General features: G+C 40.9%; 1 protein-coding gene across 1 annotated transcript in view; it reads left to right on the top strand.

Annotated features, from left to right (window-relative positions):
- Positions 1–14,530, top strand: part of LOC117259418 (uncharacterized protein C14orf132) — a 34,718-nt gene extending 20,188 nt beyond the window's left edge. Inside the window, exons 2-3 of the mRNA XM_033630737.2 lie at positions 4,402–11,648; positions 12,937–14,530. Coding sequence (XP_033486628.1) covers positions 4,402–4,620 — 219 coding nt within the window. The 3' untranslated portion in view covers positions 4,621–11,648; positions 12,937–14,530. The remainder of the gene's footprint in view (positions 1–4,401; positions 11,649–12,936) is intronic.
- The last annotated feature ends 256 nt before the right edge of the window (positions 14,531–14,786 follow it).

The following is a 14,786-nucleotide window of genomic DNA, read 5'->3' as shown; positions in this document are numbered from 1 at the left end:
AGTTGCATGTTTTACGTTCTTACAAACCAGCACGAGAACGGAAAAAGTGACTTCTGTACCTTTCCTTCGCTCGTGAAAAATCCTCGGAGGCAGTTAATTAAATATACATATTAAGTGGCTGATGTGAGAGCTCTTAAAGTTTTCTCATAAATTATGTTACCATATATTACAGGTTGCAACATTTTTTTTTAACACCTCTGAGAAGGAATGAACACACGCATGCACACACATAAAGGATGGTAGTCTGTTTTACGGGATGAGAAGAGACAGTTGTGCATGATTACGCATAAAGGAAAATCATTTGGGATTTAATATGTAAGGCCTGAGAACGATACCTATTGGTCGGGGCATGTAATGAGTACATTTATATCTGTTCCTCTGAAAAGTTTAATGTTTTGTATTAACATTAATTTTTACAGGACTTTGATTCTCATCCATCCTTTTTGATATCAGTCTTTTATTCTTTATGTTATACCCAAACTCTACAGTAAATCATGTGCACCTCAGCTACTGTAAAGACAAAGTGAAGAAGCTGATTTGGCCAAAACCGAAACATTTAAACCATATATCAGTGGTCTCAACCCAATCACTAGAACAAATTAAGGGCATTGTACGTTTCTGCAAACCACCAGTATGTTTAACATTTTCTCGTAGAACAGTTCTTATGATATTCTATGAATTAGTGCCCCATGACTGATGTTACATCCTTAACATGCAGTCACATAATTAATGTAAAGTTACAGAGGTTAGGTTTAGAAAAAGAAACTTTGCAAGGTCGTTCCGATCATGCAACTCCAGGGAAAGTCACAGGAGAAAGTAGGCCTGCTTACTTACAAGACAGCTTGGGAGTGCTTCCTTGTTTACTCCAGTCAGCACATTGGTCACAAAATACGTGAGATATGTACGACTTTGGGTGCATTACTTTTGGTAGGAAAACATACAAACAGTTTGTGAGAACAGCCTGATATGTTACATTTGTAGGTTTCATCAGACGCAGAGATGTGGAAACCTTATGTTTCAATTGTCAATTTCATGTTGTGACAACACTGTGGTTACCTTGTTTGGGTTTAAGCCCAAAAAACACTAGATTAAGGTTAGGAAATCATCATGTTTCAGACTAAAATACCCTTATTTGTTGCCATAAACACAGCTGGGAACATCCCAATCTGTAATTGTGATGGTCTCGACCAGTCTCCTGCTATTCCCTCTCAGCTCAAAATCAGCTCATATAAATGTAAACTGAGCTATGTCATAAGTATGAAACCTACAAATGTAACATACCCGTGGTTTGCAGTAACCACAAAGTGACTGGGTTGGCGGCCTAACCTTCCACTCAGACAAGTGGTGTCAGATAACCTCATGTCATGCCCCCGATGAGTCCCTATTGACCCCCTCTCTTTCAAACTGGGCCTAAGGTTAAATACCTCCATCCCACTGTGAAGGCATTAAAATCTAAGGACAACCATAAGTGCTACCTGAACTTCACCACTGGAAGTGTTTTAATGGGCTTCTCTTGTAATATCAAGTGATAACAAAAGTGAAACTCCTTCTGCCTTGTATGAAGGTTTTCCTCTGTGAGTTTCTCCTGGAGTCATGTCTGCAGTTTGGGTGCAGAGATATATTGGATGAGGACACAAGAGAAGCTTGAGAAGCACCTGGGGTCAAACTGAACCTAAAGCTTGAAGCATCCCACAGCCAAACTAGGAGAGAAAACAAATCTATTTACAATCACAGGGGTTTGACCTCAGCTGCACACTGAGCAGAGAGCGAGCTCATTGGCTCAATGTTCATCTTTAAAACATTTTGCACCCTCTGTGCCGTGTGTTTTGCAACTGTCTTTAGGATACAATACATTGGTAGTGATTGGAATTTAAACGCTGTTCGAAGTAAATCAGACTTTTTGTTTTTCATGATATTTGGGAGCCTTTAATGAATTCCTTTAAAAAGAAAACAAATTAAACATTTTCTGCACATCAGGTTACATGAGGACATTTCCAAACAATGTCAGACTTTACTTCATTGCTCCCACAGTCAGGGTAGACGTAATGCTGTTCGACCATCACAGACTAGTGCTGTTACATGCTAAAACACCCGCAAGTTAAAGGGTCAAACTCACTTGAACCTTTCAGCTGTCAGAGTGAAAGCTGGAATTATTAATGGTCACTAAGCTGTCTGTTTGTATCAGCCTGTTCAGTCTGTGCTTTGTATGAAAGAGTATGAGAAAGCCTGTGGCTTTTTATTGCAGTGTGTCATCAACTTGTGTGAAAAGTTACAGTAGATTTAGTTCACTCACCTGAGTTTACCAACTGTGCCGCTGTGTGTTTGTAACACAGGTGTCACATCCCTAGAAAAAAAAGCCAGTGGCAACACAAGCAACTAAAAGAACAGGTAGCTTGTGTGTGTAAATGTGTGTGTGAGAGAAATAATTAAAGACAGGAAGTGTGCTTGTTTCTTCTTCTGCAGACATGAATATTTTTGGTTAATAATTACCAGCGATAGCTCCATATAATCTCATCGAGTCTCTTTGCTGTCTGGGTGAGTGGGTGCTATGGAAGCCCTCCAGGGACAAACACAGCTGAGATAAAATTGGGATTCATTATCTGCCTCGCTTGTTTTTTCTCTCTTCTTTTTTTTTTAACTCTCTTTTCCATCCTCTCTGTGTGGGCCTCTGTCTCTTTCAGTATATGTGAAGCATGTGTCAGACTTCGTTAATCCGTCTGAGAATTAATCCATGTGAGATGCTGATTTCTCTTCACTGTACAGTACAGCTGTCCTGAGACCAGGACAACACAGCTGTGGGGTTAAACTCCTGAACAGAACATGTTATTGTTCAGCCATGCTGTCATTGTAAGACTCATTTAAGGCTGAATGCATCTTGTTTTTAGCCTTTTGAGACAAAGAATATCTTAGGCATTAAAATGTCACTGCATCCAGTTAGAGGAGGAAATCAGATCTTATTGAGAACCAATTAGATTGATCAGTTCTCCACATTAAACAATTTAGTTCCAGTAATGAACAAGTAACAAAACATGTAGCTCAGCATGTGATGTAAACAGTGACGTGGGAGGGAAGCAGTGGCTAGTCAGTCCAGCGATTCTCTCGTAAGTCGGCCTGTCCTTCACCGTCCCCGTCATCTGATGGTTAATGGCCTCTTCGTTTGCGAGGACAAGGAGGGCGCGCAATTCCTTGTCTCCCCAGTTGCTCATCTTTACAGTGTCTGTCAGGTTTGTGTTTCCCTCTTGCTACTAGCTGCTCGCTAATTCCTGCTATCAGCTGTTTCCTGTTTATCCACTGCCAGTGGGTCACACATGCGGCGTCATCAACAGCTCTTCCCGCAAGTCATCAACAGCCCCTCCCGTTGCGGTAGGCCGCCTCGGTCTGTTTAAACTAAAGGGATCCGCCAATATGACGAGGCAGAAAATTGGGCACCTCAGATCAACTCACCAGTCTGGTTCTGTGTGTCTAAACGCTCGCAGCTTGCTGACAAAACGGCCCAACATTTGCGGAAAATCTGGCAGTGTAAAAGGAGCTAATGTTGCAGACCAAGTACACCCTCTTATAGCACTCCACAATGGCAGATGCCCCATAAACCTGCTCAGGAGTGGCTGAAGGAACGTGACAAAAAGTTCAAGGTGTCCTGGCCTCCAAATTCCCCAGATCCCAATCCGATCGAGCATCCATGTAATGTGCAGGTACCCCACGTCACAGCCCCCAGGACTCAAAGGATTGCCGCCAACGCCCTGGTGCCAGACTCAGCGGGACATCCCCAGAGGTCCTGTGTCCGTGTGCTGACAGGACAGAGACCCCACCGTGGATCGTACTCAGCTCTGACCTGTCGAGGCATGGACACATGACCTCTGGCTTACTGGAATGTCCCATGGATGCTTGATTGGATTGGGATGTGGAGAATTTTGAGGGCAGGTCGATGCATTGAGCTCTTTGTCACATTTGTCATACCATTCCTGGGGGGCACTGTGAGTAGGAAGTGCCATTGCCACGAGAGGGTGAACTAGATCTCCAACAGTGTTTGGGTGGGCAGTGTATGTCAGGTAGCATTCACATGAATGCCAGAACCCAGCAGCACTTGTTACATCTTACGATACTCACTTTACCTTTCGGTGATTTTAATGTGGCTGATTTCTGTTTCTTTTTAGTAGTAACACAACTGGTAGTGAGCTATAACATGCTGTATTTGACCTGGTGGACAAATTCAAATTCTTCTTTTTCTCTGTCTCTTTATTGCTAAGTCTGGAGAAAGCTAAATCCAAATCACCAGACTGCAGTTTTGAGTTGAGCCTGCACTCTTGTCAGACTTTATCTAACAAAAATGATTAAGTTAAATGTTCACAGACTTTAATTTGAATTCTTCCCTCTGTCTCGTCCTTTCCTCTCTCTTGGCAGCATTTCCCGGCTGTGAGCGGGGCCTTCATGGATTCTCCGTACAATGGCAACACGTCCCTGCAGACGTCCACCTCCAACCTCAACACCGGCTACTCTCGACCCTCGGAAGCAGAGGACGATGGGAAAGTGTCCAGTGACACCATCTGGCTGTGGATCGCTGTGCTGGCAACCATCGGCAACATAGTGGTGGTGGCTGTGGTTTGTGCCTGTGCCTTCTGACAAGATGGACGAGTGGAGCAGAAACGCTGCTGCTGTCGGATGATGGGAAACCTTGTATATCCTGAAAATATATTTTTCTTCGGAGATGTTGTAATATAGCCTTACTTTTAGATTAGATTTTTGAAGAGTTTTAAAGAGGAATTTGCATGGGATTCTTCATTCATATACTTTTCACAATTCTTTTTTCAATAAATTAAAGAGTAAAAATATTGAACTGCAGTTACAGTGGGAAACACAAAATTCTTTTATTTATTCATGAGACTGAAATAATTATCTGACAGAGACACAACTGTATCTGACTCTTTCTGTTTGGTTCTACAGTGAAACAATGTTAAAAGAAAACCCCCGAATTAAGTTTAAACATAACATGGAGTCACATCAAGGGAATTTTAGGATGGCTACTGATGCAGATCTTACTTAAAATACTGGATGCCGACCTCATACTGACCAAAAAAGACCACACACAGATGGATATCTTGCATGTATATACTTTGCGGCACATTTTATCAAACCAGCGTGACAGCTTTCCAGCCTACAGATCACTTATAAATCAAACCATGTCACTGTTATGTTGCCCTGAATCGTTTAAACACATAACAGCTTGAGTTACAGTAGACACCTTGCTTACCATGGACTACTTTACTCCAGTATTACATAAAAAACATGTCCTATGTCACCCATTTTTCATTGCCGTCCTGGTATATGACCTGGAAATAACAACAGTCTAACACTTAAACCACACATGGCAAAGTAAACAGCTCCCTAAACACTTAAGAGCAGTTGAACTACAATCAGAACAACTTGTCCTCAGGTTTGCCCTTTATGGTCTGAGACTCTAAATGGGTCACGGCAATGTTTATTTAAGCCTCAATGTGAGTGCAAAATTAACATCTTTTTTTTAAATCAGCCTCTGTCCTGAAGCAAAATACTACAATTATTCATTCTGGATGTCAGGCTGAAAAAAAAACAGCGCTGGCTTTAACATATTAGTACTATACTTGCCAATGGTCAGCTGGTTACGCAAGCCAAGCTGGTGTTATGTAAACCCGTTCAGTCCTGCTTACACCACAGGCTCAGCAGAGGTCAGAAGGATTAGACAAGATCATAGCTTGATATCTTTGTGGGATCAGGAGCCAGAAAGAGATCCACAGTTGAAGCTTGTCAATGACATGTAGTGTGTGTGATTGTGGGATTTAGTCGTTAGAGAGGCCAGAGGTTTGAGCCCTGTAACATCCCGATGATGCTCGAACAAAGCGCTGAACTCCAACCTGTATTGTCTGTGCTGTTCTTTTCTGTTCTGTTATTTTTATTTTTACATTTTCAGCACCCACTGTATTTAGTTGACTAATTCTGAATACCCTGACCACTAAGAGGAATCTGCCATTCACTCAGCCCTGCCCTCCTCTTACATACTGTTCCTCTGCCTGTCAAGCTTTCCATCATTGCAGTCAGTAGGTGCATTTCCACCCACCTCTTTTTATGCACAATTTTCATTTGCAAAAAATCTTAAAATATTGCAAAAAAAAGAGAAGATGTTGAAAGGGAATAAATGATGACGCACTGAAATTACAAACGCTATAGCAGGCTTTCTTTGTTGTCTCTGGATCACAAAAAAAATAATGCGTTAAAAAAAAAAATTAACGATGATTAATCACGCTCCGTGGTGCCTTTTGACCCGGTGCATCATTGAAGGTCATGTTTGTCACATGATGGAGGCAGATGAGATGACCCTGCTCAGCCCGTGAATTAAACATGCCCATTTAAAAAAAATGCCCAGATGGAACTGTTGATAGGAGCACCTTTCGCTGCAATTCCTGCAGTAAGGAATTTTCATATTATCGTAGTACTTCAATCCTAAAATATCACCTCAACCCAAAGCATTTAGCAGCAGGCCCGGAGGTCCGAGCTAGCACAGCCTACCTGTGACCAACTAACTTAGTCCCTTGCAAAACTGATTGCAATGGATTGCAGACCAGTTTCAGTGGTAGAAGACAGGGGAGACAAATGTGTTCAAAATCCAGCAGCTTTACTACGACACATCTGCCAAAATTAATTTGAATTGAAAAAAAAAAGATAATAATTTGAATTGAATTGAATTAATTAGATTTTTTTTTTACTCCATTGACAGCCCTACTTTGGATGTTTTACACACACGGCTGTTACCAGAACTCTTCACATAGCAAGGGCGCGTTTGTAGTATTAGTTCTTCAAAACTCTCTCTTTCCATGTACAGTGTGCTCTCCATTATAAACCCATTATTTTCTTTAATTTGAGGTCTGACTGGCTGCTCTTTATTCAGTCATCTCATTGCACCCCTCCCCTCTGCAATGTTTTAATGGCACTTAAACACTGGATTAACACCACCTACTGTTTATCTCAATGACCCAACTCCCATTATATTTACATAACAGTAATGGATGGAAGACTGCATAATTTGTGCTACATTTGGATGGAAATCCTACTATTGATAACAATAGCAGATATAAGGCTTGGAATTCTTAGTGATTTGTTTTGTGCATCTTTAAGACAAAGGTAGACAAAAGCAGGCTTCTCATCTCTAGCTGATGAGCGTTGATTTTGCAGGTTGAAATGACAACTATCACCCACAGACCTCCGCTGTACCTAGGTAGCTAACTTGTGAAGCTAGTTGTAAAAGGAGAACCCTATGAAAGGGCTTCAAATATGTTCTTGATGTCGTGCTAAAGGACTGAGGCTAAAGCTGTGTGCCCCCACAAAAGTCACCATCTAATTGTAGAACATAGAAGTAAAGAAAGTGAAACACCAATTACCGAAAGCCCATGACCAAAACTTCCTATTTCATTTCCATTAGTTGATATGTCTTTCTAGTGTCCTCAAACATCCACACTGATAGCTAATTTAAAAACTCCAGTTCATCCGACACGCATGTCTTGCATTGAAGAAACTGTAGCATCCATAAAAAGCCCAGAGGAACCAAAGCTCCATTTAGAAAGGAGCAGGGCTCAGCTGTGATTGAGCAGTGATTTGTTGAAATTTAACAAGCAAGGAAGGTTACGCGGGGGCATCTCTTTCTGTCAGGGCTACTCTTTCCCCATTATAAGAATAAATGCATCATTAAAAAGGGTAGTGCCATTCGCTTTCAGCTCCCCTCAAATCACTGTGAGATTGTTAGTCAGGAGATGAAATCTCATAAAGCTGGTAGGGAGGAGGAAGGAGTGGGAGAAGAAAAGGAGGAGAGAGGACATGGAGTGCAGAATGAGAAGGATGAGGGTAGATGGGGTCACACAGGAGGTCAAAAAGTAAAAGTGGGGAGGAAACTTCACTGTGTTGCATTCTTTGTGTGTCTGCAGTTTGGTGCTTGGCAGGTAAGCACACAGTGGGTTTTTGGCTAAAAACAGCAGCCTGCTGTGACTGAAAATGATGCTGACAATAGCGGAAAGTTAAGAGTTAAAACAGTAACACTGTGGTCCAGAAAACCAGAACAACAAGCTGAAAGACGCCACAAAACTGAGGGTAACTGCAGGGTGATCATTCTCTGTGAGGTCATCATCATGAGTGACCCCTTGAGTTGGATTTATACTTGTGTGTCAGCCCTGTGCAGAGCTTACACCATAGCCTTTGCACATGGCCTACGCCGTTGTGAGCATTTATACTTGTGCTGTGGTGTGTCTGTGTCACTCTGCAGTTTGGCATTGGGGTTTCTGTGAAGTGCTGTAAAGTTTAGTTGATTCAAAACACACTCAAAACACACATTAAACATGGCGTAACAGTGACATTTCAAACACAAGTACACAAATCGGCTTCACTATAACTCGCAGCATTCATTGACAAAGCATTTGACTTTTGCTGGACACATTTTCCCCACAAATACAACATGCTAATGTTTTTAGCACAAGCCTATGGCATTTTACATTGTATAAATTAGCCTAGGCAAGGCAAGGCAAGTTTATTTGTATAGCACAATTCAATGCAAGGTAATTCAAAGTGCTTTACAGAGACATTAAAAGCAACAAGACACAATTTAAAACAATAAAAACAGTCGATTAAAAAGGGAAATAGAAATTGAGAATGATAGTGATAATAATAAAATACAGTAACATAAAATAAAAACAGGCTCAATACATTGAACAGTCAGGATAAGAAAAGAAGTAGAATAATAAAAGGCATAAATCAGTAGTTAAAAAGTACGGGCAGTAGAATACAGCAGGTATTTAATCTAAGAGTACGCTTCAGTAAACAATAGTGTTTTTAGCCCTGATTTAAAGGAGCTGACAGTTTGAGCAGACCTCAGATCTACAGGAATTTTGTTCCACAGGTGAGGAGCATAATAACTGAATGCTGCCTCACCTTGCTTGGTTCTTGTTCTTGGAACACACAACAAACCTGTTCCAGATGACCTAAGGGTTCTGGATGCTTCGTAGGGAACCAGTAGATCAAGCATGTATTTTGGTCCGAGACCATTTAGGGCTTTGTAGACCAGCAGTAAGATTTTAAAATCTATTCTTTGACTCACAGGAAGCCAGTGTAGCGATTTAATGACCGGTGTAATATGGTCCAGTTTCCTGGTGTTTGTAAGGACTCTGGCGGCAGCGTTCTGAATCAGCTGCAGCTATCTGATTGATTTTTTGTTAAGGCCTGTAAATAAGCCATTGCAATAATCCAACCTACTAAAAATGAATGCATGAATAACTTTTTCCATGTCTTGTTTAGAAACCCCTTAATTCTAGCTATATTTTTCAGGTGGTAATAGGCAGATTTAGTAATAAACTTTAAATGGCTGTTGAAGTTCAGGTCTGAGTCAATAATAACACCAAGATTTCTGGCTTGATTTGTAGCTGTCAATGACATAGAGCCAAGGTGGGCGCTGATCTTTGCCTAGCGGCTAGCAGACTTTTCCTCTACTCATATGAAGCCATGGACAACAGCAACATTTAACAAAGGTAACGTTACACAATTCGGCTCCATTACAACTCACAAGATTCACCGACAAAACAACTGTCTTATACTAAACACGTTTTTCCCACAAATACAACATGCTAACATTTTAAGCACAAGCCTATGGCATTTTACATTGTATAAATTAGCCTTGCAGCTAGCAGACTTTTCCTCTACTCATACGAAACCAGGGAAAACAGCAACATTTAACAAAGGTAAGGTTATAAAATTCAGCTCAATTACAACTCACAAGGTTCACTGACAAAACAACTGTCTTATACTAAACACGTTTTCCAAACAAATATAACATGCTAACGTTATTAGCACAAGCCTATGGCATTTTACATGATATAAATTAGCCGAATGATGAGCAGAGCTTTCCTCTACTCATATGAAGCCAGGATAAATCACACACAAGACTTAAAATGCTATTTTGTGGAGGCTTTACTGTCTTCACAACGTATTGTTAATTATCTGTGAAATTAAAGTAAATAAAAGCTTCATTTCCACTGAGGGAAATGGTTTCAGCTTACAAAAATAGACAAGAGGTCTGCGTCACTGTGACATGTAGTTACGTAGGGTGACATTAATCATGGTGGTGTCGCATCTGATACAGTTTTATTTTTCGCTGCTTAAAATTTTTTTAACTGTTTTAAAGGCAATGACCAATAATTTTATTTCGTGTTTGGGACATCATCAGGCCATCAAGTGTTATATGTAAAAACTAAGACATGTTAAAATGAAAACAGTCAGTAGCTGTACGCACTTCTGTATCTACTGCTGCCATTCACTGTCTCAAATGGTAACATATGAACACACTTTCCTGCATCATGTAGTTTTAACCCAGTCCAGTCAGAACGAATCAAGCAGCCAGTTTCCTCCACTACACACATGTTTATACATATACATGTGTTTGCACATGTATCTCACTATCTCAGCCTGTGTGAGCCGCGTCATCGTCCTGTCAGTCCCCAGCAGAGTAATGAGCTGTAATGCACTTCTCGAGCTTCCTGCCCAGTTTTCCCTTACCCCCCCTCCCTCGCTCAATTTCCCAGAGGGAAGTGTCCTCTGCGGCTATTCGAGTGGTCAGAGCAGATCGTATCTCTGTGGTTGACTCTATTAGAAGATGATTTTACAGGCAGAGTAGAGCTCCCTTCAGCCGTCAGAGGCGAAAAAGAGTTTAAAGGAGCGGACGGAGAAAGAACTTGTAACATTAGTCATCTGAGATAAAGAGTGGCAATAAGGGACACATGAAGTGAAAAGGAAGATGTGAGGAAAGATAATGAGGCAGGAAATGCTCATTTTCATTTTCACCAGTACGTTCACTCATGAAAACTGACAAGGAAAGGGACATTGTAGGGAGTGAGGAAATTAGTGGAGAGGATGGACACTGGGTTTGAGGGTATAAAGCTAGAATGGAGAGGACAGCGGTGACTTGAGAAGGATAATGTTTGACAAAAAATGGCATTGATAGTGGAGAATGAAAATGAATTGGTAAAATAGGCACGCATGAGTATATAACAAGAGGGAAATCAGTGATGCAAGAAGAGTAAAGGGCACAGGTGTGACAGAGAGGAAAACAGGAGTCTAAGCATGTTGTTTTCATGTTGTTTGCTTTATGTGGCCCTGTTTTTTCTGCCCAATGAAGTGGCATATCGTTTTTTAAAACTACAGGGTAAAGCTTAAAACTACAAATTCAAAACCAGGACGACAATGTGTTTGTGGTCCTTGTTTGGTCAGTTGAGGCTCAGGTGTCCACTGTTCACCGCCACCTACAGTTTACCCCAACCAACTCCTTCATGGTCCAATCAGCAGCCAGTTTCTGTGGAAGCATGGACTTACAGTATCAACCAATTCAGTACCATCAATGTGATTCTACCTAGTGACCCCAAGCTTTTGGATTCAGCCGTCTTCATGAAGAAGAAAGCATGAGCATCTGTTATTGTGGACAAGACGATGTACAACACCCTCCAAACACATACCAGGGTGTCATTTTTTTCCATCTTACACCATCATCTCCTGCCTGTGCAGTCACATGGAAGTGAAGGATAACATCTCTGCCCTGCCAGATGCTGTTAGCACCCCAGCAACCCCAGCCACTCAACCACCCAGAGGTGAGATATTAAGTACTGTAGATACCCCTGTGGTGCAGCCACCTTTGCTTTTATCTCCCAAGCAGCATTACTGTAACATCACTCATTGAAAGTGATGAGCCAGTCCATCTGCAGCAAACATTAGTCACCATGTGCCTTTCTGCGTACAATCATAATCTTTACTCATCCAAGAGATCATCCTCCCCTAGGGCAGGTTTCTTGTTCCTGCATTAAATGCATGACGCACTCTGAAGGTAAATAAAGGAGACAGTCATGCCCACATGTTGCGGGAGAAATGACAAAACACACTTGTGTTGTTTTCAAGAGCTGTAGTTTAGTGAATACATTTGAAGCAAAGTTATGTGTGTGAACTGCGCATGAGGAATTGAGACGTTGCACACTGAATCTTTAAAGTTTACAATAACAGAATTTAAAGGGAACCTTTTTGCTTTGTTTCTTGTGATAGATGAGGTATCTTGCCATAGATTGCACTGATACATTCCCATGCAGTACTTTCAAAACTGTAAGTGAAGAAAAACAAATCCTCCATGCTGGATATGAACCCAAGGTGGCAGTATAACAAGCTAAATGAGCTAAGTGAACTGACAGAGGATCTGACCAGCAGGGAGTGCCTCTTTGACTCTGAATACATCTCAGTACTAAAGTTTTTCCTCTGTAATCCCAGTTTGGTATTGCTTCCTTTGAGGAATACAATTTACACAAGCTCAATTTTATCATTAGCTCCTTATCAAGTGTAGAATTAAGCACATTATTATTATTACTTTTATCATTTTGTTATTTAAAAACCATAGTATTCTTTGTAGTCTCTCTTTTGTGTCACATTGTACACTCTGTTCTCTTCTTTCCACCTCTTCCTACCACAGCTTTCCTTTCATGCATGTGAAGCGCACCAGACCTTCAAGTCCACATTGTGAAACCCCTCCTCTGTGCACATAAACACACACTGCTCTCACCAGACCTCTGTCTCATCCTTCTATCTTGAGTCTCCTCTTTTATGTCACTTTTTCCCTCACTGGACATTTATGTAACTCATCATTTACTTATGCTGTTACAGTGTGGTGGGTCAGAACCGTACATGGGGTTCACTTAAATGAAGACATGGTTCAGGGTGATCTCAAAAAATTATATATTGATATTTGTTTCATATATTTCCAATGCAAAAAGTGTTTGACGTTTCCTGTCTTATAGAAAACTATCAGACCATGAATCTACAATGGCAAATGTCCCTTTTAACTCTTCAACTTTTGCTCCACAATAAATTTAATCAATCTTTTCTCTGCCTCCATAGAGATGCCCATCATTGATCTCCACAGATAAAACACTGGAAACAACGAATTTGCGAAGTGACACCACACAGGTCTGTCCTCCACATATCAAACTGAGACACCACATCATGGCACTGACTTTTTTCTGATCCACCTCTCCTGGAATACAAGAAAAAAGTGCACATGAAGATATGTGTGTCGGGATGAACATGCTCTACATCACCATACAGAATGGATCTGCATGAAGGATAACTCTATCCTGTGGAGGATGTACAAAAACTGCAGAGTGATGAACATGAGGATCTTTGCTGGATGAGAAGACAGGTTATATATGGCCAAAGGTTCACACCGCACTCTTATTTATCAGCCCTGATGATAAGGAACAGTTTGAAGATTCTGTCCCTCCCCAAATATCCACTACGAGGGTGATACTGAGTTACATATTTGGCCATATTTTATGTATATTTTGATCTCAGCTATGAGGATATTTGGGGAATAAAGTTGTAGAGAATGTCAAATTACATGAATTCACATAAAATGGCAGCATTGGTTTTCTTGTGAGGACAATATGCGACTGACAGGAAGATACTGTTGTATAGATAAGCCATCCAAACTGTGATGCAACCTGACACTTCTCCTAAAACTGAAAAAGAAACAGTAAAACCACGCGAGGACTGAAAGATGTACATGTACTTATGATATACGACGGCTTAACAGTGACAGCAATGTTCATCAATGTGTTACAAAGCACATACATATTGAGCATACTCTTGACATCAGAGAGACGGAGATGATGAAACAGATGCTGGCATGAAATAGATCACAATACATAAAAGAAACGGAGCAGTATGACTGTAAACATTAGCGGCACTGTACAGTTATCAGGAGGACAACAGGAGCTGACTCAATGTTAAATACTAACATGCTACCACTGTAGCATTTTGTGTACCTCGCTCACTTAACACGCATGGCTACCAGCAGATTTCTCTCTTTCCCATTACTGTCCTCCTTGATGGAGTAAAGTGTTTGCCTCTTTACAAATACCTGTCAGTCATTTGCACTTAAGTTAAACAACTTATATTTAAGAAGTGGAAGAAGATGATTTTTTCACTCTGTTGTCATATACACACAGACCCAAACTACACACACATGCACCAACAGGACATGCATTAAATGGAGAGATGTCAGAGCGAGGGGGCTGCCCGTGGACAGGCGCTCCAAGCAGTTTGGGGATCAGCGCCTTGCTTAAGGGCACCTTGGTAGTGCCCAGGAAGCGAGCTAGCACCTCTCCAGCTGCCACACCACACTCCATGTTTGATCCAGATGGGGGCTTGAACCGGTGACCCTTCGGTGCCCTATGGACTGAGTTTATGCCGCCGCAGTTCATAGATTTGTTAGTTAATTTATGATTGTTTGTAGGGGTTTGGCTTTACATTGGATTCTTGATTCCCACAATTTGTTTGTTTTTAATCTCAGTTTTAAGTTTTATTTGAAGAATTCCTCTCTTTGTACATCTGAAATCATGCCATGAGTCACAGTTCCCCATCTTTAAAGGACGTTTTGTAAAGGTGGACCTTTCTACTGTAATATAACTTCATTAAATTATTAAGAATGTAAGATGTTTGTCTGTCCCAGCTTTGTTTATGAAATCCTGTCACAACTTATACGACGTATTTCTTGGATACAACAGTCAGTGTACTTGTACTTCTTATACTAAATCATTTATCCTACAAAGTAATGCTCTCACAAGCACATAATGACATTTTTTGTCTTTCATTTATGTATCATCATCATTTATTTATGTCATCATCATTTATGTTCAGACTATGTATGTGTGTGTGACATACTGCAGGTCATCAACTCTCTTAACTTT

Source organism: Epinephelus lanceolatus, chromosome 4 (assembly GCF_041903045.1).
Source record: "Epinephelus lanceolatus isolate andai-2023 chromosome 4, ASM4190304v1, whole genome shotgun sequence".
Classification (NCBI taxonomy): Eukaryota; Metazoa; Chordata; class Actinopteri; order Perciformes; family Serranidae; genus Epinephelus; species Epinephelus lanceolatus.
Note: the sequence above shows the minus strand (reverse complement) of the source record. Positions and strands in the feature narration are given on the sequence as shown.